Here is a 24,827-nt window from a genome sequence, read left to right on the forward strand (position 1 = left end):
AGTAGGTGTGCGTAGGGCTGAAATTGGGAAGGGGACAGAAACGGAGAGGTGCCAAGTCCAGGAGGACAAGTGATAACTGCATCTCTGTGCTGACGAGCTTGCACCTGGGGGAGAGGGGGAGTGAAGACTGAAGGGGGACAGAAGCAGGGAGAGCTGGAATGACTGGTCACAGTGTCACCGAAAGCCAGGAGGAGAACGGCTGCTCGAGCTGAAGTGGTCTGCCAGATCCCCAGGTTCTTGGGAAAACCATCTGGGACAGCAGGCAAGACCCTTCACGTCTCTAAGAGATCTGGTTTTACAGAGGTACTTGTTCTTGAGCCCTCCTAAGCCCTTTTAAACAGGAGATGTTTATCTGGGGGTTAAACACCAGATGTTTATCTGGTTATACATCAGGAGATGTATATCCTGGGGTTTACCTGCCCCAAAGTCCGTTTCCTCATCCTATTTGACCTCTCTGCTAGCCCAGCGTCGGGACCTGAAAGATTTTTGCCATGGCACCAGTCGGGGGGGACTGGCATGGGATTGGTGGGCTGTACGTGGCAGACAGGAGCCCTGGACATCTGCCTGGTCCTCCGCCTATTGCTCAGGCTGTCTGGCTCAGCCCTGGAGCTGGAGGAAGGCGAGAGCTGGCACCTGTAGCCAGTTGCAGCCGTAATTCACACCAGGGAGCAGGCAGCTGCCTGCATGCTGAATGCCCACTGGGTGTCAAGACAAGACCGCAGGAAACTGTTGCATTGCTTTGAAAAGCTGGAAAGCCTGCAAACAGAGGAAGTTGCAGCTGTCTTTTAAGATGAAGTCACTCTTTGCTTGTGTTTTTGTTCGTTCTCCCCCCCGCTTCCCCCAGTCTTCCCCGGCGAGCGAGTGATGGAGCATGGCCCAGCGCCAGGCGTCCAGCTCTCACGCCCCCTTCTCCTGCCCTCCCCGCGCAGACGTCTGCAGAGGGATAGCACTGCAGCAGTGGCGAAAGGAGGAGGACCTCAGTCAGCAGGGGTGGAGGAGCTCACAGCCTGGCGTCTGCAGAGGGATGTCTTCCATAAAGTTACCATCCAAGAAGATGACGAGGTCTGCATGGGTCTGGGCACGTTCCTATGGCCACAAACTGACATGCATACACCCCTGCTCCTAAAACGTGCTGTTGGCGATCCAAAATGCTTCCAGGGTAATTGCCAGCTTCCTGGTGGCATTTGTTAGGAAATGGGGACCGTGTCTGTGCCGAGACACAAACTGGCTCCCAGGAGAGCCTGGCTGTGCAGGGCTGGAGGGACTGCAGGGCTCCCCGTGCAGGTGGGGGTCCCCACTTCCAGCTTCTGCAAAAACTGTCATTGGAAGTGGACCAGAACCGTGTTTCAGAGGCGCTGGAGCCTTCCTGTGGCCTAGCTGACCCCGCCGATGCTGCGATCGCTGGTGTGAGCCCAGCGCAGGAAGGGGAGGTGTAACTGTGGCAGCTGGAGCAGAGCCCGGGCTTCCTTCCATCAGTCTGAGCTGCTGCAGGAGAAGATGCAGACATCTGTCCTGCATCGCTGGACTAAAACAACTGGAGACTGCCTTTTAGGCTCGTGTAACTGCATCGGGGTTTCAATACAAGACCTGGACAGTTTGAGACAACTTCCTAACCATACTGCCAGGCGGATGGTCAGGCACGGCTAGCAAGCAGTCAGCGGGGCTGCCTGGGTTAGGTGCATGGCAGTTGGACAAGGGTGATGGGACCACAGTTTCTCACCAAACTAGGTAAGGGACATGGGGGCTCCAGAAGAGCTTTTGTGGTCCTTCCTGATGCAAAGAAGGCTTCTTGTTTTGGGTGGTGTTCAGCAGTACATGGACACGTAAAGCTGCTTGTTGCTCTGCAGAAAGGGCAATTTGCTGCCACGTGGCTAAACTGCCCAAGGCTGCATTTAAATTGGACTTTTAAAGGTGGTAGTTAGGGCTTAGTACAAAGCTAAAATTGCTGCTGCTTGTCTCATGCTGGAAATTGCCATAACCCCATGCCCAGAGCCCGACATGCCTTGGGGGTGCAGCCAGTGAGCTGGGGAGCTCATCAAGGTGGTGAATGCTTGGATGGAGGGTACGGATGGTGCTGGGTGCCCCACAGCACCCAGGGGATGGTTGGCTGAAGGCAGCGTGATGGCTTGTTTTGAGCTCAGGCACCAAGCCTGCCTTGGAGTCCCATTCTCCAGTAGCTTGTCTGGTGGAGTCTGCCTTGCTGCAGCTCTCAGGTCCAGGGTGTCCTCTTGGGGAGGCTCCTCCTGGCCCTCCTCTCCAGCCTGGAGCAAGGAGATGGGTTCCCTTCACTGCTCCCACTGCGCCGTTGGGTGGATGAGCAGGAGGGGGACCTCGGGCGTGCTGCCCCAGCCCTTGTCGCAGTGATCTACAGCTCGTTGGACTGGATGCCTCTGCCTAGACCTTAGCTTCATCGCTTTCCTGGGAGATGAGCTTGTGCTGGTGCTGCGGGCACTTCCAGTACTTGGAAACCGCAGTAAGCAGAAGGAAGCCAAGAGCGCCAAAATGAGAGTGATGGAGGATGAAAAAGCGACAGCTTGTGGGACCAATAGCAGAGAGGAGCTATTTACCTCCTGGCCGCTGGCTCGAGCCCGTTGAGCAGCACAGCTGCCAGCCCGTATGGGAGCTGCCCTTGTGACTTGGACCACAATGAAAGAACCTGGATATTTCCACCCTTGGCAAGGCTGCTTAAAGGCTAGAGCCTGGCCTAGACCTTAACCTTGTCTGAAAATGGGGTCAGGAAAGCAGCTGGGCCAGGCAGGAGGCCAGGAGGGAGATGACAGCTCAGGCATTGGCAGAGAAAAGGCGACTGCTGAGGAGAGAGATGGCAGAAGCCCTTGAAGAAAGGGGAGAAATGAGAAAATGAGTTGATAAGGGACACGGGGTGAAAAACATTGCTGTGGGTTGAACACGGTGGGAAAGTGAGTTCTGTTCCCATGCTGGAGGATGCTTTCTGAGATGGGGGGACGTGCTGGGGGGTGGGTCACCTGCCCCACCACTCAGCTTGAGCTAAGGATACCAGTATCCAGAGGTGAGAGCCTGGTACAGCACCCATCATTGCTCAATTCACCCTAAAAACATGTTCTTGCCATTACAGGCAAACCACAGAGGCGGTGCCAGGGCTGCGTTCATCCTCCGGAGGAGAATCTGGGGTAGTGGGTTAGATGGAAGCGATTGCATCTGACATCTGCCCTGCTGCAGATGCTGGTGCTGGGAGCCGGCATGGCAGGCCCAGAGGATCGCATTAACGCAATGCCATTACCGCTGCTCCCGCTCTGCACTGCCTGGGGATTAAGGAGAGCCAGGGCAAGCTGTGAGCCCACTTTGGAGCTGCAGCCACAGCAGCGGTCGCCGTGCTTGGCTGCTGCCTTCCACCCTGGAAAGGCGGCAGCCCACGGGAATGTGGTGCCACTCCATACTGGAGGCAGAGGAGCATGGTTGGTGGGAGATTTTTAGCCCAATTTCACATGTTCATCAAACCTCTTGCCTTTCAGGATGGTACCCTAGTTTTGTGCTGAGTAAACGAGCTGCTTCTCCACTGGCAACCCCCCTAAAAGGTTTATCTCAGCAGATGTGGGGAGAGGATAGTTGGCAAGGAGCTTTGCCCAGCCACCATCCCTTTTAGAAGGAGCTGAGCCCAGTGGAGCCACGGGGCAGTGATACATGGCATGGCTGGGGTCTGGCTGGCTTGAGGTGAGCCCAGCGCTGCCAGCCACCTCCTGGGGTCAGCTCCGGTGGATTTTGATTTGAGCCACCCAGGCTCTGCCCACAGCCCATTCCCGTGCAGGTGCTGCATCACTGGGGAAGAGATTTCCCCAAGCAACTTTGGCACAAGCCGGGCTGGAAATGGCTTGTTGCTCTGCTGGCAGCAGTCCAGTGTCCTCCTCTAACGATATCACCCTGTGTCCTCCCCGCCTGCCTCGCAGCAGCACAGAGCTGGTGGATGTGACAGCATTGAGGCCACCTCCAAACCAGCCGGCTTCATACACTGCTTCTCTGTGCCATCCTTTTAGCTGCTTCCCTCTGACAGCACACAATATCCTGAGGTTTTTACCCTGTCCTGTGCAGGTGATGCGTATTTTGGCATGGAAGTGTAATTGGGTTGAGGATTCATGCTCCTCTTCCATCGGGAGGCCCATGCTGGATGGGCGGCAGGCTGCACTGCTGCAGCGGGAGCTGGTTTTGCAGGAAAACCAGATTCTGGGCTCGTTCAGGCTGGCTTACATCGCCTGGGATGCTGTTCCCTCGAACATCCCCTCTCCCAAACTCCCCGTGCTCTGGGTCCCTCCTTCCCCTTGGTTCTGCACGTCTGAGTGTTTTCCTTGGTGGTTGTTTGCAACATCAAAGCGAAACTCAGTCCAACTTGAAATGCAATTTGCAGACCCCAGCATCTCTTATGTGAGGCAGATCAAGCAGTCAGATATCTGCAGGGCTGTGAGGGGCCGCAGCCTCCTCGTCTCACCCTTACCATGTGTCCTGGGGAAGATCAAATCCTATTAAGCCGCAGATCTACTTGCAAATTATACCATGAGAAATCTGCCCCTTAGGATTTCTTATTAAACGAGATGCAGAGCAGCTCTGTGCATGTTAGAAAAATCGGCAAGAGTCTGGTCCAGCCTTGAATAATTCAGTAGCTTGGGTAGGACAGGAATGACTTAGCTCCTTAATGCAGCTACCTTTTGGAGGTCTGCCTCAACCATCTCAGCTCCAACCATCTCTCCTTAACCTAGTCTCCTGCGACAGGTACTTCCCATGTCCTTACTGTTGAGGAGAGGGGAAGTCATCAGGTAGACTTCAGGATCACAAACAGGACAAAAAAATGCTGTAAAACGACCTCTTCGGCGTTGAGGTCTCCTGTCCCAGTGCAGGTCTCAACTATTTGGGGAAAAACTGGGGAGTTTTTCACCATAGTAAGAGCTAAGGGTCTGCAGGCTGTCAGTGTTATAAAGAAGCAATGTCCTGGTGAACTAAGGGAGTTATTTGCTTTCATCCCTGGTTGATGACCAAGAATTATCCTCGTCTTTTCGGATGGCTTTTGGGAAACAAGATGATATTCTCAAGGCAGCCTTGTAGCAGAGAGCTGCATCCCAAAAACACTGCCAGCCAGGGCATCATCTGCAGTCCTCAGCACGAGTCTGCTGGGATTAGCGGAAACTGGATGTCCTTACCTGGTTGGGTGGCCCCAACTAGTGGAGTTTGAGGACACATGGGTTGATGTTCTCTGGAGATGTTTGAACTAGTAAAACTTGAATTGGAGGCTGAATGCATTTTATGGGTCTCTAGTCTTTGAACCCCAAACCTGGTGACTGCAATATAACAACAGTTTCTCAACACAGCCGTGGTACTGGATTCATCTATTGTGGTGTCTTGTCATGTGTAGGTACCAGCTGTTTTGAGGAAATGGTAGACCTTGAAGCCTGGAAGATTTCTGTTGTTTCCAAAGCAAGTTTTTGGTGTGCTGCTGTATCTCTCATTGTGCTTCCCAATCTCGTAACACCAGTCAGAAGCTACCTATGCCACGTGGGCAAACCTGGCCATGCCCCGCCATGACCCCACAGGCTTGCAAGCCTGGAGCTTGCTTCCTGGCTGTCATAACTCTTGAAGACTTGAGCACAGTTCTTGGGTTAGCCACAAGCAGATCTGGATGCACAGAATAAGAAATGTGGATGACCAGGATGAGTGGGGCAGGAGCAGGCCAAGGGGATAGTTGAGGTTTCTTAGGGTTTGAGCTAAGATGTTTGATGCAGCCTCTGGTGCGTTGTAGACCTCCCCAGTGTGGGAGGAGTGAGCTGGACATTACAGCACTGAACCAGCCTCTCTCCTTTCCATGCAGCTCCGAGAGGATCCAGGTGACCCTGAACCTGGATGGAATAGTGCAGGTGCTGGACTGCCACCTTCATGACACATCCATTGGGATGATGACCAGAATTGCAGTCCTGAAATGGCTCTACCACTTGTACATCAAAACTCCTCGTAAGGTAGGTCAGGGACTTGGCATGTGAGCCTACTGTTTCCTCCGTGGGACTGAGCTTGTCTGTTCCCAGCCTGCTCCTTTCCTTTGAATTGGCTGTAATTATCTTAGTAGCATTGCAACCAAGCATCCACCTGCCTTTTCTGAAAAGGCTTTAGCTGCTGGATACCCAGTAGCTTAAGGAAGAAGAGCTCTCCAGCTCAGATGGCAAACACTTGTGAAGCTTTCAGCAGCCTCCCCCAGGGCGAGGGGCCCTCTGGCAGGGGGTGATCAGGCCTGTAGGACTGATGCCGTTCATCTTTCTGGTTCTAGATGTTCCGACACACCGACAGCCTCTTCCCCATCTTGCTGCGGACCCTCTCAGATGAGTCGGATGAGGTAAGTGCTGCAGCTGCTGCAGGTGTGCCAGGTCCTGCACTTGGGTCATGACAACCTCATGCAATGCTACAGGCTTGGGGAAGAGTGGCTGGAGAGCTGTCTGGTGGAAAAGAACATGGTGTTGGTTGACAGCCAGCTGAATATGAGCCAGCAGTGTGCCCAGGTGGCCAAGAGGGCCAATAGCATCCTGGCTTGTATCAGAAATAGTGTGGCCAGCAGGACTGGGGAAGTGATCGTCCCCCTGTACTCGGCACTGGTGAGGCCGCACCTTGAATACTGTGTTTAGTTTTGGGCCCCTCGCTACAAGAAGGACATTGAGGTGCTGGAGCGTGTCCAGAGAAGGGCAACGAGGCTGGTGAAGGGTCTAGAGAACAAGTCTGATGAGGAGCGACTGAGGGAGCTGGGGTTGTTCAGTTTGGAGAAGAGGAGGCTGAGGGGAGACCTTATTGCTCTCTACAACTACCTGAAAGGAGGTTGTAGTGAGGTAGGGGTCGGTCTCCCAAGTAACAAGCAATAGGACAAGAGGAAACGGCCTCAAGTTGCACCGGGGAAGTTTAGGTTGGATATTAGGAAAAATTTCTTCACCAAAAGGGTAGTCAGGCATTGGAACAGGCTGCCCAGGGAAGTGGTTGAGTCTCCATCCCTGGAGGTATTTAAAAGAAGGGTAGACATGGTGCTCGAGGACATGGTTTAGTGGTGGACTTGGCAGTGCTAGATTAACGGTTGGACTTGATGATCTTAAAGGTCTTTTCCGACCTAAACGATTGTATGATTTTTCTGAGGCTTGGCCAGTGTTGGCACTGAGGAGTTTAACCCTGTTGGCTAAACTGAAGAAGACCCAATGCAGAGCCTGCAGGTAGCTGCCCAGCTGAAAGCCCTGCTGTCTCAGTTAGGCTGGTGTGTTTGGGACCATCTGTCTGTATAAACCATAAACTCTCCATCTCTGAGAGCTGATCCTTCAAAGTCAACTCCTAAAAATCCTTTTTGCCTGCCTAGGAAGACAGCTGGGGCCTCAGGTCCCAGAGCTGATATCTTTCCCATGGGGCTGGGTCATGGTCAGATCCTTGGTGAGTGGGAATTTGGGAGCCTTGCAACAGCTCTGTAGAGATGCAAGGGGGATTGTGTCCAGCTGGCACTGCAAAATCCAAGTCGTGAGGTGGTTAAGCAGTACCCAGCATTGCCTGGTGGGGCTGCAGTAGATGCCCAGTGGCATCAGGTTGGCAGGGAACCACTCAGCTTTGAAGTGGGCAAAGAAAATCGGGCAGCAATGAGTTAGCTAGCTTGCTCTGCCTTTGCTCTCCTGCCTGCATCTTGCCCTCCCAGTGCAGTGCTCTTCATTTCCGAGGCTGCTCCCTTCCCAAGGTGCTGCACCATTTTCCCATTTCCTTGTCTTTCTTCCTCACCCCTCTTCTCCAGTTCCAGTCATCTCAATTTTGGCATCTTTGTCATCTTCTCTCCCTCTCCGTTGCACCCTGGAGCATTTCTAGTGCTTGGGTGGGAGGCTGGCAGCTTCAGCACACAGCTGGCCCAGGCACTGGTAGCACTTCTACCATCAGCTGGATACCTCTTGCCCAGAGCCATGAATGATCCTGGCTGGTTTTTTGGGCCAGACCTTCCTCATGGAATAAAAATCACACGCTACCTGCTTTGCCTTAGACACTCAGGGCATCAAACCCCAATCCTGCAATAACTCCCATGTGTGAGGGGGTTGTTAAGAGAGGAGGGAAGGGAATAAGCAAGCAAGGGAATGACTTGTGCTTGCAAAGGCAAGCGACTGCCTGGCCATTTTCCATACCCTGCTGCTTACGATGCAAACCTTTCCAAAAGAGTCCCCAAGCACACATCTGCCTTTGCAATGCTCTAGAAAGCCTGCATCTTGCAGATAGTCTCTCCAGCTTGGCAGGAGATAGCAGTGAGTCATGTTGCAATTACACTGCTTATTAATATTTGAAAAAAGCAGTGAAGAAAGGACCCTGGTGATGCATTTCCTCCATGTGACATAACTGGGAATGGCTCAAAAGTAATTTTAAGCTGATTTATTTAATCCTGTCTTCTATTTATTTAAATGTTTGGAGTTTTGTTGGTTTTTTTTTTAAGGAAATCCATAGGCGAGTCAATCCATTAAACACCACTGCTCAGCTGGCACCCAACCAGATTTGCTGCTCTCTGCAGAGGAAATAGAAATGACCGAAACAGTAGGGGGGTTTTGAGCTGGGCATTTTTGGGAATGATGAGGTCAGATTGAGCTAGCTAACCTGCAATGTCAATGCCTATTAGAAGAGAGGATACAAGGTGCTCTCTTAGCCATTAATCCCTACTTGGTACAGTATTTGTATGCATGTTTGTGTTGTCCTAGAGTAGATTGGCATCCCCAGGAGCTCTTGGCTGATGGGCTGGGGATCACCAGGTTAGTGTGGGGTCCTATGTGAGCTAACCTATCAGCTCTCTGACAAGAAAGCATCTCCCTCTCGTTTACAGGTAGGGCTACACACGTTGTATGGTGTAGCACAAGGTGTAGATACATCTTCAGGGGTTTCTTTTGCTGTCTTCATCCTGTGATGCTGCCCTCCCCAAGGGAACCTGGCTGGGCAGCAGTGCCAGTACTACCTTTCTTCCCAGCAAGGCTGAACATCCTTTTGCAGTGCCTGCAGATCCCCTGGCCCCCATGCACAGTTTGGAGGCTAGCTGTCGCTCTCCTGTTGTGCCCTGAAGCTGTCCTGGACCAGTTGTTTCTTGCTTGCTCATCACCAAAGGAGAATCTGGCTTTGGAGGGTTAGTGCTAGTCAGGGCTTTGCATCAGACTGAAAGACCGTGCTCAGGCACCTTATTTTTAAGGTGTGGTCTTGCTGAGCTGCTCCGAGTCTCTCTTTGCACTTGCCATAAATAAGCAAGCCCAAAGCAAGGAGAGACTCATGCTGGATGGAGCCGGATCTGTGCCCTTTAAGTTGTCACACCCGTTTTTATCCTTCAAGTAGCACAAGGTGTTGCACCACCTCCACCATGCTGAACAGGGGCCAGTATCTCATGATGTATCCGCGGTGTCCTGAGTCATCTCTGCCTTCTCTCCTGTTCCCCTCCCTACCCAGTTCTCCTGCGCCAGTAAAGAAATGGTCAGGAGACCTTGTTAAGATTCACAAAGGCAGTGCGGAGAAGTTGGAGTGAAGCTGAAGCAAGCAGTTCCCTTTGATATGTAGACAAGTCGGGATACAAGGATTCCTGGCTGTCAGATGCTGTACTGCTGCACTGCGTCGCCTCGTGCCGGTTCCCGTGCTTCCCCGGCAGGGAGGTGCTCCGTCCCGCATTTGAGACCTGGTTTTGAAGGCAATCTTTAAAAGCCCTGGTTAAAATTTGATGTGCTTAAAAACTTTGTTACAGCTCCAAGACTAACAGGATCCTGCTGGGAATGGGTTTTTCTGCACAAGCTGCTCCTTTTGTTGGTGCAAGTCTTGCAGCCCTGACACCAGGTTGAAGAATTGATGTTAGAAAAGGTGAAAAGTCAAAGCCCAAGTGCCCTTTGGGAGCAGTGGGTTGGACCTTTCCACCCACAGGTTAAAAGCACCGCTGCTGGAAGGCACTGCTGAAAGGAAGAGCTGCTCTTTGGGTCATCTCCCTCTGCAAGCTCCTGGTGCAAAGGCAGCTTCTGATGTAGCTGTTCAGTTCCCTGGGTCCTTCCTGGCTGGACACAGGTGCTGAGTTAATTTGGACACAACAGGCAGTGAGGGCACCTCAGAAAACCGTGAAGCAGTGATGCTGCTGGGTTTCTTTCTTTGCTTTGTTTTCCTTTCTCCAGCTCCAAAATGCAGTTGTTTCTTTACGACTAAACGTGTTCCTGTTTCCTTATCTGCTCCTCTCAATCTTGCTGGGGGTTGGAAGTTGTGCTGGGACTTTTGTCTGACTCATGCAGGAATGACGCATGAGGTGGAGCTGGTGTCTGATGTGAAGCAGGATAGACTCCAGCTTCCTCTCAACTCTGCTAATGTGAAAACCTACCTGTGTTTATGCAGTGGCCAGGCAAGGCTTTGAATACAGCAAGAAGATCCAAATGGTTTCTTAGCTTGCTGTTTGCAGCTGTATCTCCTAGAGCATCCTTAGAAGTCTCCTCCTAGCACTGGACAAGAGTTGGTACCCTTCCCTAGAGAGGGTTAGCTCAGCCTGGGCTACCACTGCCTGTAGAGGTAGTGATGGACTTGAATGTCTGCGTGACCTTCAAGCCAACTTCTCCATGACAAGCTGAAACATTTTGCCCCTCTCTTGGGTTTCCAGTACTAAGCTAGGAGAGGAGGAACCCCAGGTATGGTGGTATACTGATATTCATGTCTCCTTTATTGTTAACTCCTACACCCCTCCTGCATGTCCTGCTGCAGCACCACAGGGTTTTGAAGCCCAGGTCTGTGCCCTGCTCTCTGAGTTGTGCTGTTGTGCTAAATGCTGGCGAACTTCTCCCATCACGCCCGATTCCCAGTACAATGAAGCTGAACAAAGGCTTGTGCCAAAACGAATAGCTGTCTTAGCGTGGTTTGGTTTGGAGCTTTCCTCTGTTGGTTTTAGAGGCATTGTGCTCCAGCTTCCAGCCTTTAATTCACCACTGCTGAAATATTGTGACCCCATGCAAAGCAGAGGGTGTAAACTAAAGACTGCAAAGAGGAGAACTCTAATGTACATGTGCCTGGCTTTTATTTTCATTTTTTTGGTGGTAAAGCTTCTCTGGAGAGAGACTCAAAGCTACAAGGTACTGAGGCAGGGAGGCTACACGTTTTCAAGAGGGAAGTTACACTGAGGATGAGCTTAGGACTAATATGGTGGGTTATAGAGAGAGGTATATAATTTCAGTTGGATGGTGGAAAATGTGGTCAGCCCAGCTTGCCATATGTGGAAGCAGCCCCTAAGCAAAAGTCTTAAAGCAGGGTGGGGTGATGCTTTCTCCAAGGACTCGAGGCATTGCAAGGGCACTGGGTTGAAAGATAATCTGTGCACTTCATTGTGCAGGAATAGGAAGTTTCTTGGGGGGAGCGTGATCCACAGAGAGCTTCTTGGCTCAGCACCAGTTCCAGACCATAACTGCATGGCTGGCATATATATATGCATATACAGTTTATACGTATACTGAACATATACTGCCAGTGGTAAACTGGCAGTCTGGGTTCAAGGCGGTTTCCAGAAGGCGCTTGCAGCATTTCTGGGTTAAACCAGGGATGAAATCACGGAGCAGACTAAAACCGTAGAAAACCTGTTTGCTGTGGAGGTGCAGGCAATCCCTGTCCCAGGGAGCTGGTTCGGGGTGGATCCAGGGTGGGATGAAGGTGTAGGATGCAGGATTTGGTGAGCTCGGCTTTGGGTGCCTGGCTCCCTGGGGTGCAGAGGGAGGTGCTGGATGGGAGACAGGGTAGCAAATAAAAGCAAACCCTTTGGCTGTCATAAGCGCTGGGACTCTGGGTGCTGAATTTGAAGGGGTTGCAAGTATTCAGCCCACTGCAGCATGGCCTGCAGGGATGCTCCGGGGCAGCTCCAGCTTTCTCCAGTCCCGTCCCACTGGCTGGACCTGTCCTGCCTCCTTCCCTTCCCTCTAATGCATGAAGAAATACCTCATTGGCATCTCACCCTGTGACTGGCATCAGGTGGCGTGCAGGTTAAGCTCCCTGTACGCTAATTAAACACATTTAAAGAGGTGCTCTGAGCTGTGACAGCGCTTGTGCTCCTGCCGCTCGGGGTGCTGCAGGCCTGGCCGTCGCATGCCCGCAGCAGGGACGAATGGGGGATTTGCAAAAGCAGGAGGGAGGACAGGGAGTTTTCAGGTTGCAGCTTGGTTTCAGGTGGTTACGGCTGTATTACCAAGTGACCCCTCCACTGCCTGCTGTATTTGCTTATGCCATGAGAATGTGTTAGTATGACCTGGCAGGATTCACCCTGGGGAGGAGAGGAGAAGCCCCCTGTCCCACTGCCTTCCCTCTGCTCCCCATCCTCTCCCGGCCACAGGCTGAAATCCGGTGGCTATAAAGGGGAAAAAAAAGGTCTTGGCAAGATCAGAGGATAAAAGTTGCTGTGCCGGGGACCTGAAAAGAGGTCCAGTTAAATTGATGTGGGAAGATTAATGGTGGTTTTTCTTTTCTTTTTCTGTCTTTAAAGGCGGTGGAGGCAGGGGGGACGCAAGTTTGCTTTTCACACTGTGTGTGTCTGGGGCTCGGCCAGCCTCGCTGCTGGCCGCTCTTGGCTCCGGGACTGCCTGCCTATGCTCACCTCCCCTTCCCTGGCTACAGCTAAAAGGTTTGGAGGGAGAAAAAAAAAATAAAATAAATGAAGGCCTCTGGGGAAGCCTCAGTCCACGCTGTGGCAGTGAGGGGCGGCTTCGGAGTGGTGGAGCAGGAGGAAGCACCCAGCAGCATCCTCAGCTTTCCTGGTCCCCACCGGGCCACTCCTCCGCCCCACTGCCTTGCTGATCCTGGTAGTGCCGTGGGGTTTTCCACAGCCACCCTGATCCTGGTCCCTTTTGAAGAAGTGCTTTGCAGCCCTTAACCTTCCTGTTCTCCATCTTGGTGGCATCTTGCTTCAGCTGGATTCCCATCTTCTCCTTGGTGAGAATAACCTTGTCCCTGGTGTCGCGTGCCCTGTTTCATTGCATGGGACATCCGAGGCCACCCGTGAGCACCTCCCTGCTGCGCGCAGGCATTTTCATCTTTGCACTTTTTTTTTTTTTTTTAAACTTTTCCATAAATACCAGCAAGGACAGCATCTTCAGGAGCTCCCTATCCTTGCCATCATGTGTACCCCTGGAGCTGCTGCTGCAGCCTGCCCTGGTGTCCTAGTAGTCAGCATGTGCTGCAGGGTGCTAAGTCTCGCTCCCCAGGGGTCTGCAGTGGATTTGGGGTTACCTCTCCTTCCTCTGCAATGGGCCAGGGCCAGCCCAGCACTTTGGCCAGAGGCAAAGTCCTCCCCGGGAGCATCAAGGTGATGCTTTGCACGCAGGAGGAGCATCCATCCAGCACGTGCCATTCGGGGGCTGCTTTTCCCCTGGTTTTCCCCTGCGCCACCAACGGCAGAGCTGGCCTCGGCTCTGTTCAACCAGAACAAGAGGCAAATTAACCTGACCTAGATCTGGAGAAGCTAGAGAGACCAACAGTTTTGTGTGCCCTCAAAGTCCATGCTCTGGAGGCAATACAGGGAGAAATCTTGCCTATTCCCAGGGAGGAGAATTAGCTGCTTATTTATTTATAGCAGCTTATTTATAACTGTCTGATAACCTGCTCCTCATCCGTGTGCTGTGGAAAGAGCTCGACCTCCTCCGTCCTGCTCTTCATCCCTGTGCTGGGAACAGCTTGCAGCGTTGGTCAAGTCTCCCCATCCGTCATGATGCTTCTTTCCCTGCTCCTTCCAGTTCATGCTAAGCAGCCCCATGTTCACCTGGAGCAGGGGTACACTGTTCTACAGCTCATCACCACTGGGAAACCTTCACGGAAATCCCTTATGGGCCAGGAAAATGTCCTTGGTGGCTGCTCCTCCAGGCTGGCCATCAGGATCGCGCGCTCGCCCGGCAACTGGGAATGGCTCCGGTCCCTGTGTTCCAGTGCTGTTGAGTCCGATGGTCGCTCGGCTCCTGACGGATGGGACTGGCTTGCTCCTGGCGCAGCCGGCCCGTTGCCATGGCAATGGCAGGATATTGCTTTCTTACAGCCTCCTCGCTTGCACAAAGCCAGCTGCCAGCTCCAGCTTTGCTTAGCGCAGGGATGTGCAGCGCATACCAAGTGCTCCTGGCTTTCCTCCGTCCCTGGCTGGGAACCCACTCCGGAGCATGCAGGGAAGAAGCAGCAGGAGCTGGAGCTCCCTGCCTCTTTCCCACGGCTGGAAAACCCCGGGTCTTCGCAGCCGCCTACTCCTCCTCTTCCTGCAGGTGCTCTGCACCCGTCCCTCCTGCTTCTTATTTCCTCCATGTTTTCCAATTGCAAAATCTAGCCTATGCTGCTTTTTCCACCTCCCGCCTGTGACCTACACAGCTGGCTTGGGGTGACACCCCTTAACCTCTCCAAAGTTTGAGAGGTCCAGTCTGAGCCTGACCGGAGCATCCCGAGCCCAAGCAGCATCTCAGAGATGGGGCTCAGTACACAGCTCTGGGAGGATGGATCAAGGATCCAACCTCATGGGATAAGACATGGCTCTAAATGCTTTGGGAGGCAGCAGGGATGATTTTTGCCCAGCCTAGGGTCTTGGTTCTGTTTCCTGATGCTGCAGGAGCTGCTGGTGAAGTCTACGCTGGATGATAGCCCAAGTGTTCGGCTGGATGGGTGGGCTCTAGGGGGGATCGTGGCAGCAGTAAATGCAGCAGGGTGGCAGTCACAGGTGACTGGTTCATGCAGTACATCAGCTATGTGTTGATGTGGCCTTGGCATGGTAGGATATGTCATCCTGGTTGTGTTAGCATGTGTGTTGGGTTCGGCAAAATCAGTAGCATGAAGAAGAGTCCTGTCTCTCACCCGCCTGCCGGCCCCAGTAGCCAAGCCCTGCGTCTCTTTGCCCGTTTTAGCCAAAGACAATGAGACGTGGAAACCTCTGTGGGTGTTGTTTCCCCAGCTGTGAGAGCTTGAGACCCAAATTAGTTCCTTTCCCTGCTCAAAGGCTGCAAGTGAAGCTGAGCTGCGTGATTAGCCAACAGCGAATCTACATAGGGCTTCAGGAGACCAGGAGTCGTGAGCTTTGCTCAGGGGCATCCTCCACTTGAAACAAAACACTGTCAACATTGCTTTATCTGAGCCACCAATGCTTGAAAGCCCTGCAAAGCCAGCAGAGAGGGAGGAACCTCTTTCCTCTGCCGAGGACCGTAGCATCACTTCCCTGGAAAAGGATGAAGGCTGGCGATGGCAGTGGTGTCCCATGATGGTAATGAGGTCCCATCCTTGACAGCCTCACGGAGGTGCCATATTCTTTGGGGACAGCAGCATCATAGCTCCTCATTGCACGAGTTGTTGTTATGGTTTTTCATACCCAGGGGAGCCGCAGGCTGGGACTTAATCATGTTTATAGGCACAGGGTCTTCCCAAACGTGCTGGAGCCTCATGGTGCCCGTGGCAGGCTGCTTCCCCACAGCCAGCTCTGCACCAAAGCCTGGACAGCTCGCTGCCTGCTCAAAGACTGCTGGGGGCTTAAAAATCAGCCCTAATTACAAAAAAAAAAAAAAACACCAAAAAAACAGCTTAAGATACAGAGAAACCCAGGGATTCCTCTTTCTGATTTTCAGTGGTCGTATTTTCAAGTTCTGCATGATCAAAAAAAGACATAATTGGCTTTTATTTCTTTCTATTTTTTTGGGGGGAGCTCAGAAGCTAAAACTCCCATATAACTGTAGCTCCTCAAAAAGATGCCTTGTGAGAACACATGGAAAGCCTGGGATGCTATGCTGGTGGGCAAGTGGTGGTTGGGGATGTGCTGTGCTGGATGCTGATGGGTTAGACGTGGCAATCGGCCCTTTTTGGCAGCTTTTCTGCTCTGCACAGCCCTGCTACGCTCAGAGCATCAAGGACGGCTGATGAAACATCTAGACCCAAGGACATTTCAATGAAGGGGGACCTAAAATAGCCTGAGACATGAGAAGGGTTGAGGATGAAAAAAAAACCCACCCTGTAATAACTTCTCCAGAAATGCTATATATAGAGTAATTCAGGAACTTCTGGAAGGCAAGAGCTATGAAATCCGAATGGCAGCTCTGCTTCATCGTCCTGACTGCAGGCAGCCTGCTCTCAGATGCTACCCTGAACGAGGCGAGCTGGGGACACGGGGGGGCCAGGCAGGCAGACTGATGTTTGCCCCCAAGAACATCCCCATGCTCTTGCTGGGGTTGTCCCAAATCTGCAGTTAGGAAGGGGAGTTGGGAAGCAAAACCCAGACCTCCCCAAAGTGGGAAGAGGGAGAAGCAAGCCCTGCTCATGGTTGCATAAATGAGATTTAATTTCACATGCTCCCTTGGGACTCGCAGAACAGAAACTGTTTTTTTTCTCCCCTTTTCTTTTTCCTGCCCCATCTCCTCTGCAATCATTTGAAATTTCTACTTCGAACTTCATAGGTAGCCCTCTTTTCCCTACGCTGTTCTTGATGTGCTGGGATTTGGTGTTTGCTTCCTATCTGACCCTCTCTGGGCATGGGTTTGGAAAGGAAAGCTCACCCCACCAGCTGCCTCTGCCCCTGTGCATGCTCACCCCATGTCGTCCCTCTCTCCGCAGGTTATCCTGAAGGACCTGGAAGTGCTGGCCGAGATCGCTTCTTCTCCGGCGGGACAGACAGAGGGTCATGGTCCCTCCGACAGTTCCGATGTGCGACCTGGCCCGGTGGAGCTTCACGTCCCGGCCAGAGCCAGCCAGCTGAGCTCCTCCGGTGAGTGCCACAGCTCCACGACTCCCGGCTCCCTGATGCTCAGTGGCACCAGTCAGCTTTGCTCGGGCAGAAGGAGAAGCCTTTCTCACAGTAATAAATCAATATATTCATCCCTACCTGGCATCACTTGGGGATTGAGTCTGCCATGGCACAGACCAGGGGACTGTCTTTTTTTTATTGCTTTCCTCTGGCTTGTGTTTTGGGGATTTAGGACACTGTTTAGCAGCAGGATGCTGCAGAGGCCGGTGTGGAGGGAGGTCATTATTGTCTGATTTTTTACGGGACCTTGGGTGCCGGCCTCTTCTCTCCTTGTAAAAGTTCTCAGAGCCTCTAAAAGCAGCTCAGGGATGGGATGCTGGCTGCAAGCCGGGGTGTTCAAAACACAGATGGATCTGCAGAGGGTTCAGTCTGTGCCCATGTTGCCTGTTGAAGGCTGCCCACATTGACTATGAACTGCTACGGTGCTCTGAGTGTCAGGTAGGACCTCAGAAGAGAGATGAAGAGGGACAATCCTATTTTCTGGGGGCTTGGGGGATTAAAAAAAAAAAACCTTTCATTAATCATCCTTGCACATCAGGAAGTTTTTTCCACCTTCCCTTGTCTGCGGCTCACCCTTTGCAGTTGTTTGGCTGCCCCTTCTCTTCCGCTGCTGCTATTTAAGGGCCTGCAATGTTGTACTCCCCAGGCCAGGTCGTCCCAGCCAAATGCACGTTTCACAGCAGCTTTGGATTGCAACCCGAGTATGGAGCCAAGGCTGCCTCTCCCTGTGCAGGATGCGGCCAGGGGCCTTGCAAAATCACCGCCGGAGAGAGAGGCTTTGCTTTCTGCTCCCTGGGCTTTGTTTTCTCTGAAGATCCCAGATCACTTGCCTCTCCCCAGGCTTAGAAAGGTCCGCACCAGCAACCAGCTCAGGTTTTGGGTTGTTTGGGTGGGGTTTTTTTTTGCAGATCTATCTGTTTTACGCTGGCAGCAGGAGCCAGGCTCTGTGATGGAGGGGTGGGGGCTGCAATGCTGGCGACCTCCCCCAGCCCTCTGCAAGTCACATCCATCCTCCCGGTGTCAGAAGCGAGACCGCCTGGGTGGAGCAGCTCTTGTGGTGCTGGCCAAGCAGCTGAGGAGCTGCAGTTCAGCTCGCACTGATGGTTGTCTGAGGTTTCCTTCCTTGTGGGTGATCTAAAAATAGCAGGCTGGATGGCGTGGATCCTAACGGCTGCCGTGGCCCCTGTTAGCTATCTGGAAGCGCAACTTGGCTTCGCTTATTCAAATGTAACGTTTGAAAAGAGTCTGGCTCTCCCCACATTGAGCAGATCTGCTTGGAGCCAGAGCTCCTGTTGCCCCAGCGTGGGGCAACTTGCCCCCACACAGGTCCTAACGGGCTCTGGCTTCCTCACCTACTTTCCTCTTCCTTGTAATGCACCAGAAAATTGTTGCTTTGGAAATTTATTTGGGGCTGAGCTTTGCAGGGTTGTTGGCTTTCACCCAAAGGCAGAGGTTTTTGGGGAGGGGAAAAGAGGCCAATTCATTGGCCTCGGACATTTAGCGTGGAGGGACGTGGCCCCAGTCCTGTCTGGCTCTGACCACCCAGGGCTGAGAGTGGATCAGCTGCTGGGCTCCAGCTCCCTGGGGAATGAGGGGTCACAGGTGGGCCAGGACCCTCTGGATTCCGCCTGGAAAAGCGGAGGCTCTTGGAAAAGACTCTTCATTGGAGGGTTGTTTTGGGGGGACTTTTTTTGGAGTGGGAGGGTGGCTAGTAGAAATCCCTACGTCTGAGTGGTCCCAGGGTAGTGATGTACAGTGAGAGCGAGTGAACCCAAACTCTGCCCTGCACACTGATGCATTTGTGAGTACAGCCCTTCCCAGGCAAAAATCATGAGGTGCTGGCACTGAAGAGAGGGTGTACCCCTTCTGGGGTCACTGGTTTTGTACTGGGATGTATGGGAGCGTTCCCCACGCACACCTCCCTGGCTAGCGCACCCTGGCTTGGACAGCACTTTCTCAGTGGTAGGATGCTATTGCACCATTGGAGGGGAGGCTGCAGGGTACCAGCGCTTCTCCCCGGGCTTAAATTGCTCCATTCCCTTCATCACACTTTAGACCGAGATGCCATCAGAGCTGGCAGTGGGAGGAGAGCTGCACTGGCTGAGCCATCTCAGGTCCGCTCCTCTCCTACCTCTGAGGCCTGTCTGAGCATGCAGTTGGTGGCTTTGCAGGTAAACGAGCATGGGCAGCCTTAAAACCCTTGAGCTCGCAGCAGGTTTCTATGCTGTGCTCTCCATCCCTGTCCTCCAGGCTTTGCCACCTGAGTGGCGAGGGCAGGAGGGGAGGTGGAAGGGGCCAGTGCCCCCATGGTCTTCCCCCCACTTCCTCTCGCTCCCTTTCTTCCCTCGGGATGTGTTTATGCAGTTGTTTCCCTGCCATTGAGTTCAGTTTCCTTCAGATGCTGGTTGATTAGTCAGGAAAGCCGTGTCCCACTTCCGCAGCCTGTTCCCAGCTCCAGTTTTTATTTAGCCACTTTGTTCTCCGGTTATGTAAGGTCAGCTGCCCTCGACGCCTTCTCCAAACACAATGAGTCGGGGCCAGCCCAGCCCAGCGCCGGCTGGGAGACCCAACATCTCTCCTCCCTACCTGCTCCGGCTGCCCCGGGAGAGGGTGGCTGGGTGCTGACCTCCATGAGTCTCTCCTTGGTTATCTTCTGCCCACTTTTCAGGCACAAGGTCTGCAGGGCTGTGCCCAAGAGCTCCCTGATCCTTGGGGTGATGGTGCAAGCACCCACCAGGTTTGTACAATGGGAATCCATCTGCTTGCTTTGCTTTGAGAGTGTTTTGCCAACTGTGTAGAAGTTGGGACAAGTAGCAGATGACCCAAGAGTGGTTGTCACCAAGGCCAGCAGGTCGAGGGAGGTGACTCTGCCCCTCTACTCTGCTCTGGTGAGACCACATCTGCAGTACTGCATCCAGCTCTGGGGTCCTCAGCACAGGAAAGACATGGACCTGTTGGAGCGGGTCCAGAGGAGAGCAACGAAGATAATCAGAGGGATCAACACCTCTCCTGTGAGGAAAGGCTGAGAGAGTTGGCGTTGGTCAGCCTTGAGAAGAGAAGGCTCTGGGAAGACCTTATAGCAGCCTTTCAGTACTTGAGAAAGATGGGGACAGACTTTTTAATAGAGCCTGTAGCAACAGGATAAGGGGTAATGGTTTTAAACTAAAAGAAGGGGCCAGATTCAGACTAGGTATAAGGAAGAAATGTTTTACAGTGAGGGTGGTAAAACACTGGCACAGGTTGCCCCGAGAGGTGGCCCCATCCCTGGAAACATTCAAGGTCAGGTTGGATGAGGCTCTGAGCAAACCTGATCTAGATGAAGATGTCCCTGTTCATTGCAGGGGGGTTGGACTAGATGACCTTTAAAGGTCCCTTCCAACCCAAACTATTCTAATAGCATAGGTGCAAGCCCTCCAGCCTAGTCTCCAGCTCTGCTCTGCATGGGAGGGGAAAGCTCCCTCCAAAAGGATGCCGATGCCATCTGCCACCTCGTACAGGGTAGCTCTTGCACACATCTCTTCCTTCCTTTCTCTGCATCTTTGTAAGGGGAAGCGGTTACGACCCTTTGTTTCACAGGAGGCACTTTCCTCTCCGAGTCAGTCTGGTCTCTCCTGCCTGGCTTCCTGCCGGAGATCACGGGGATGGTGGCGTACCTTCTGAGCACCTCATGCTATAGGATGTTTACCAGGAGGCTGACTCCATACGTGGGTGCACCAACACGCCCCGGGTCATTGGTTTCCACCAGCAGTCTGTGGATATCCCAGGAGTCAGTAGATTACTCCAGAGGAGGCTGCTAAAAGTCCCTGAAAAACATAGTCTTGAGTTCAGACCTGCTGTATCCCCACTGGAGAACATGCAGTGCTCCAGAGCCTGGACCGAACTTGTGATGTCCTGTGATAGGGGTTTCCTATTGACATCCCTTTGAAGGATTTTGTTCTCAGTGAGCCAAACCACTCCCTTTATGTTGTCTGTCGCTTCATTTGTGTAATCATAGGTCTGCAGAGATGGCAGTGTAGGACAAGGTCCCACCTCCAAATGGCCTGGAAAACGTTAGGGCAGCCTCTGAAAGCACCGGGCGAGAGTCTGTAGGGTGCAGGGGGGCCGTGAAAGGTAGGAAAGAAAAGCTGAGCTGTTGTCAGATGGCTCAGATTTGCTAAACTGGCAAGGATAAAAGGGAAACCCCTCCATACTCATCCTCTCCACAGAAGGCAAGGAGACAGCTGATGTTGCACAACAGACTGCTTGCTCTTGAAGGAGCCAGTTTCCAACAGCTTTCACAGGATCAGGAGTGCAACAGCAGGGAGCAGAGGAGCCAAGCAAGCAAGAGAGGAGAGACCTGTTGCTCCTGAGTGCTCTGAGCTCAGTGCTCTGGTTACTGACGGTTGGTGGCTCTGCCATCTCCTTCCCTACTGGCAGTAGGAACTCCCAGTTGTGCAAGAGGGCTGACTTTCAAAAACGCTCTTCTGCCTCTTGGAGAGGCAGGGAATTAGAAGAAAAGGGTGATTTCAATTTTTTTCCTGGATGCTCTGCAACAGTGGTGCTGGGATGCTGTGGAAAACCCTAGGAGAGGCCGTCCAGACTGTAGCCATAACTCACCTGGCGTACCTTCAGGTTTAGATCCCTCCTGAGATGGTTACAGCACATGGCTGGCCGGAAAGGTTGGGGATTCCCAAACAAAAGCCAGGATTACTGGTCTGTAGGGGCTGATGCACGAGAAGTCAATGGTGTAGGTAAGATCACTCCTAGCCAAACACTCCCTGTGTAGTTACTGTACTGGGCTGCCTCAGTTTCCCCAAGATGTTGCGAGGAATATTGGTGCAGAAATGGCCTGGCAAAGCCCACTGCTGCTCATTCCTGCTTGCAGGTTATCTTCCGTATACTTCACCTTCTCTTGCAGTTGCCTCAGCCTGCTGTAAACTCACCAGCAAGCTTAACTGCTCCCATTTTTGCAGCTCTGCTGGGTATTTTCTTCTCCTTTGCATTGTCTGAGCTATACCCCTGCTGCATTTTTGCTTATTGATTTACCTTAACAAAGAAAAACAAGCTAGTAGTGGACTCCCATCCTTCCTAGGAAACCCGTCGGCAATATCATTGCCTGCTGCCTTCTTCCAAGGCAGGCACAAGCACAGACCCTGTGTGGGAGTGGGGGGATCCAGAGGATCAGTGCAGCAAAAGCCTCATTTGGCATCAAAATACGTACCCCGACCCGTCTGGGGACCCCTTTCTGGCGAGATGCTGAAGTCTCAGGAATTGCAAACCCACAGCTCTTTAGCCAGGTAGGCAAGGGAGAAGCATCCGTCTGCCCAGGCAGCCCTGCAAAAGCAGGCTGAGCACAGCCCGTGGCCATGCAATCCGTAATTTCGGTGGTTTTATTTCCTCAGCAGCATCCTGCGCTCTGGCGAGGGGACAGTGGAGGTTTTGCAGAGCCCAGCTGAGCTGCCGACACATTTGCATCTGTTTCCAGCTACGCCCTGTGCCGTGTTTTTTGGAGGCGGGGGTAGGATTTGCCTTTTTTACAGCTCTATTTTTATCCCGTTCTGCGAGGCTTCACTGCCCCATGTTTGCAAAAGTTAAAATTCAAAACATCCTGGGGAAGGCTGCCGGAGGGAGAGGCCGCGCAGATTCCCACGTCGCCGCCCAGGGTTTCGCCGAGGAGCATCTGGCAGCGCCGACTCCCACGCCACTGGCGCTTGAGCCAAGCCCCGGTTGAAGGCTCACGGACCAGCTCCAGCTGCCGCCGGGTTTGTCCCGGCTGCTCCCAGAGGAGCCATGGGGCATCTTTCTCTGTGCTGAGCTGGAAATGTGATGCCCCAGAGAAGGCGCTTGCGTGGGAGGGATGCTCGGCCCCAGCAGCTCTTAGCTTGCCCTCCCTATATCCGAACTGAAATTGCTTCAATTAGGGATTGCGGTAAATCATTTTAGCTAAACTGCCGCAAATGCCCTTGTGGATACTCTTTAAACAGCTTACCCAGCTTTAGCTTGCTTCAGAAAGGAATCAGTTCTGGTACAATCTTATTTAAATTTGGTTTAAATGGAGTTAAGCAAGTCTGCACCGGTTTTAATTAAGACCAGTTTGAAACCAATTATGGTAAATTAGTGGAAGTTGCGTTTATGCCAGGGTGAAGTTTGGCACTTTGCAGCCAAGGTAGGAAAAGCCAAGTTCATGTCGGAGTCTGCCAGGCCCCCCTAGAGCAATCTGGGGACACCTTGGCCACTGAAGGTCTCGAGATGGCTCAGCCGATCAAGCAGCCAGACAGCCAGAATGTTCCAGGCTGCTATACAATATATATTTATAAGGGCCTTAATATAGATCCCTAATTGCCTGTCTCAGTTGATTTATAGTGTGGCCATGGGAGTGATGGGAATGGCATGAACCACTGGTGAGTGCTTGGGGTTTCGGCAGGCGTTTGCTGCACTCCACTTGAGCTAGCACCCATGGGGGGGGGGGGGGGGGAACGGGACACAGATGCTGGCACCAGCTTAGGTGGTGCAAGAAGCCCACTCATGTCCCTGGCTCTACCTCAGGCTGTGAAGCTTGCCTCAGAAAAGGATTTGTTAGCCCAGCATCCCAGCGTGCAGGAGGATGCTGTAGTCATTGAGAAGGGTCCAGGCTGGCTGGCTGTTGTGGACTCATTTCAGCCACAGAGCTGCAATTCCCACCTGCCTTTCGCAGGCTGTTTCTACCAACTTGTTTCACTGCTCTGATGTTCCCATGGGCCGCAAATTCCCATTTGTTCCTATTATAGCTGATATCTGGGCTGAGTTTCGTCATTCCTCTGAGCAGGGATCTTTCTTCTTCCAGCTCCCTCCTCCATGCCAGATAGATAAAAAAAAACCAAGGCAGCAGAGCTGTGACGTGCTACCAGCCCCGCTCCGGGTACGTTAACAGCCGATCTGGCAGGTTACGGATCTGCAAAGTCTTGCTTCGGGGGAAGGGGGAGAGGTGCAAGCTTCAATTAATTAAGCCGCAGTTTTCATAACACTTCTCTCTGCTTGTCTCTCGTGCTTCATAGAAACACTTGACAAGCTGCTCCTACGGTTCCTGTCGAGCCGGGGATGCCGCTGAGCTGAGCCGTAACCCATGGGGCGACGAGCTGAGTACCGGGCTGCGCCGGGAAGGGTTAGACGATGGCAAATGAGGTGCCAGCCACTTCCTAGACATCCTGTAAACACAGAGCAAACAGGAAGTTTGGAGGACTGGGAGGTTTTGCAAGAGAAATGTTTTGCCTGCTTGGAAGAAGTATTGCCCTTTTAAACTCCAGCTGAAATTTGGTTGAGTCTTTTGCAGCCTGGGAGACTCCTACATGCTAGTTTCTCACCCCGGTGTTATCCCTGGAGAGCACTGGCAAGGCTGCTCCAGCACAGCATGCCGTGGTGGAAACTTTCCTTAGGGATACACAGGCATAGCTGCTGGGCACTGGGTGGCCAAGGGATGGAGAAGTGATCCCTTTTGAGTTCGGTCTTGATGCTCCCAGAGGCAAAGGATGATGAAGTTGTTCCCTGGGGCGTGCAGACCCGCACATCATGCTTTCCTCTCCTAAAAAAAACAGGGCTAAGACTTGTTTTGCTGTCTGTTCCTGGTCCCTCCTTGCTCCCAGCTCCCTGACCGACTGCCTGGCTTCCTCCGGGCTGGGCAGGAGGGTCAGAGGTTCAGGAACGAGTTGAAGGAAGAAAACAGCAGGACCAGAGGCTGGAGGCTGATCATCCTGCAGATTGCAGCTGGGATCTGATCTCTGAGGCATTTCTGGCTTTTGGACACCCAGCTAACCCAGCGGGTCCGTACAAGTCTCCACTCTGAGAGGCAGGAAATGCTGCACCACCTCGGGAGCAGAGATCTGAGGGTGCTTCTGGCTGGTCAATCTTGCACCAGCGTTCCCAGCCACACGGCTCCTGGGCTTGGTCCTGTGCACATCACTGCTGGCACCTCAGCGACAGAAGCGCTGGACCTTTCAGGGAGCAGAAAAGTTGCTGCCTCCTCCTGTTTTTCCCTTGGGATGTGTTTTACGATGCGTAACGGTTTGGGCTGTCACTGGAAGGCATGCAAGGCGGTGGTAAGGTACAAAGCTGGCTCAGCCGTGAGAAGGGAACA

The 24,827-nt window shown here is 52.8% G+C and overlaps 1 protein-coding gene across 2 annotated transcripts in view; it reads left to right on the plus strand.

Moving 5' to 3' along the window:
* Positions 1 to 24,827, plus strand: part of VAC14 (VAC14 component of PIKFYVE complex) — a 68,228-nt gene that overhangs the window by 15,775 nt on the left and 27,626 nt on the right. For both annotated transcript variants that reach the window (XR_014229115.1, XM_082320967.1), the window contains exons 11-13: positions 5,831 to 5,975; positions 6,281 to 6,346; positions 16,549 to 16,699. Coding sequence is in view for 1 of the 2 variants with exons in the window: in XM_082320967.1 (XP_082177093.1) it covers positions 5,831 to 5,975; positions 6,281 to 6,346; positions 16,549 to 16,699 (362 nt within the window). In the remaining variant the exon portion in view is untranslated. The remainder of the gene's footprint in view (positions 1 to 5,830; positions 5,976 to 6,280; positions 6,347 to 16,548; positions 16,700 to 24,827) is intronic.

This window comes from Platalea leucorodia, assembly GCF_965183815.1.
Source record: "Platalea leucorodia genome assembly, chromosome: 8".
In the NCBI taxonomy this organism is placed as follows: domain Eukaryota; kingdom Metazoa; phylum Chordata; class Aves; order Pelecaniformes; family Threskiornithidae; genus Platalea; species Platalea leucorodia.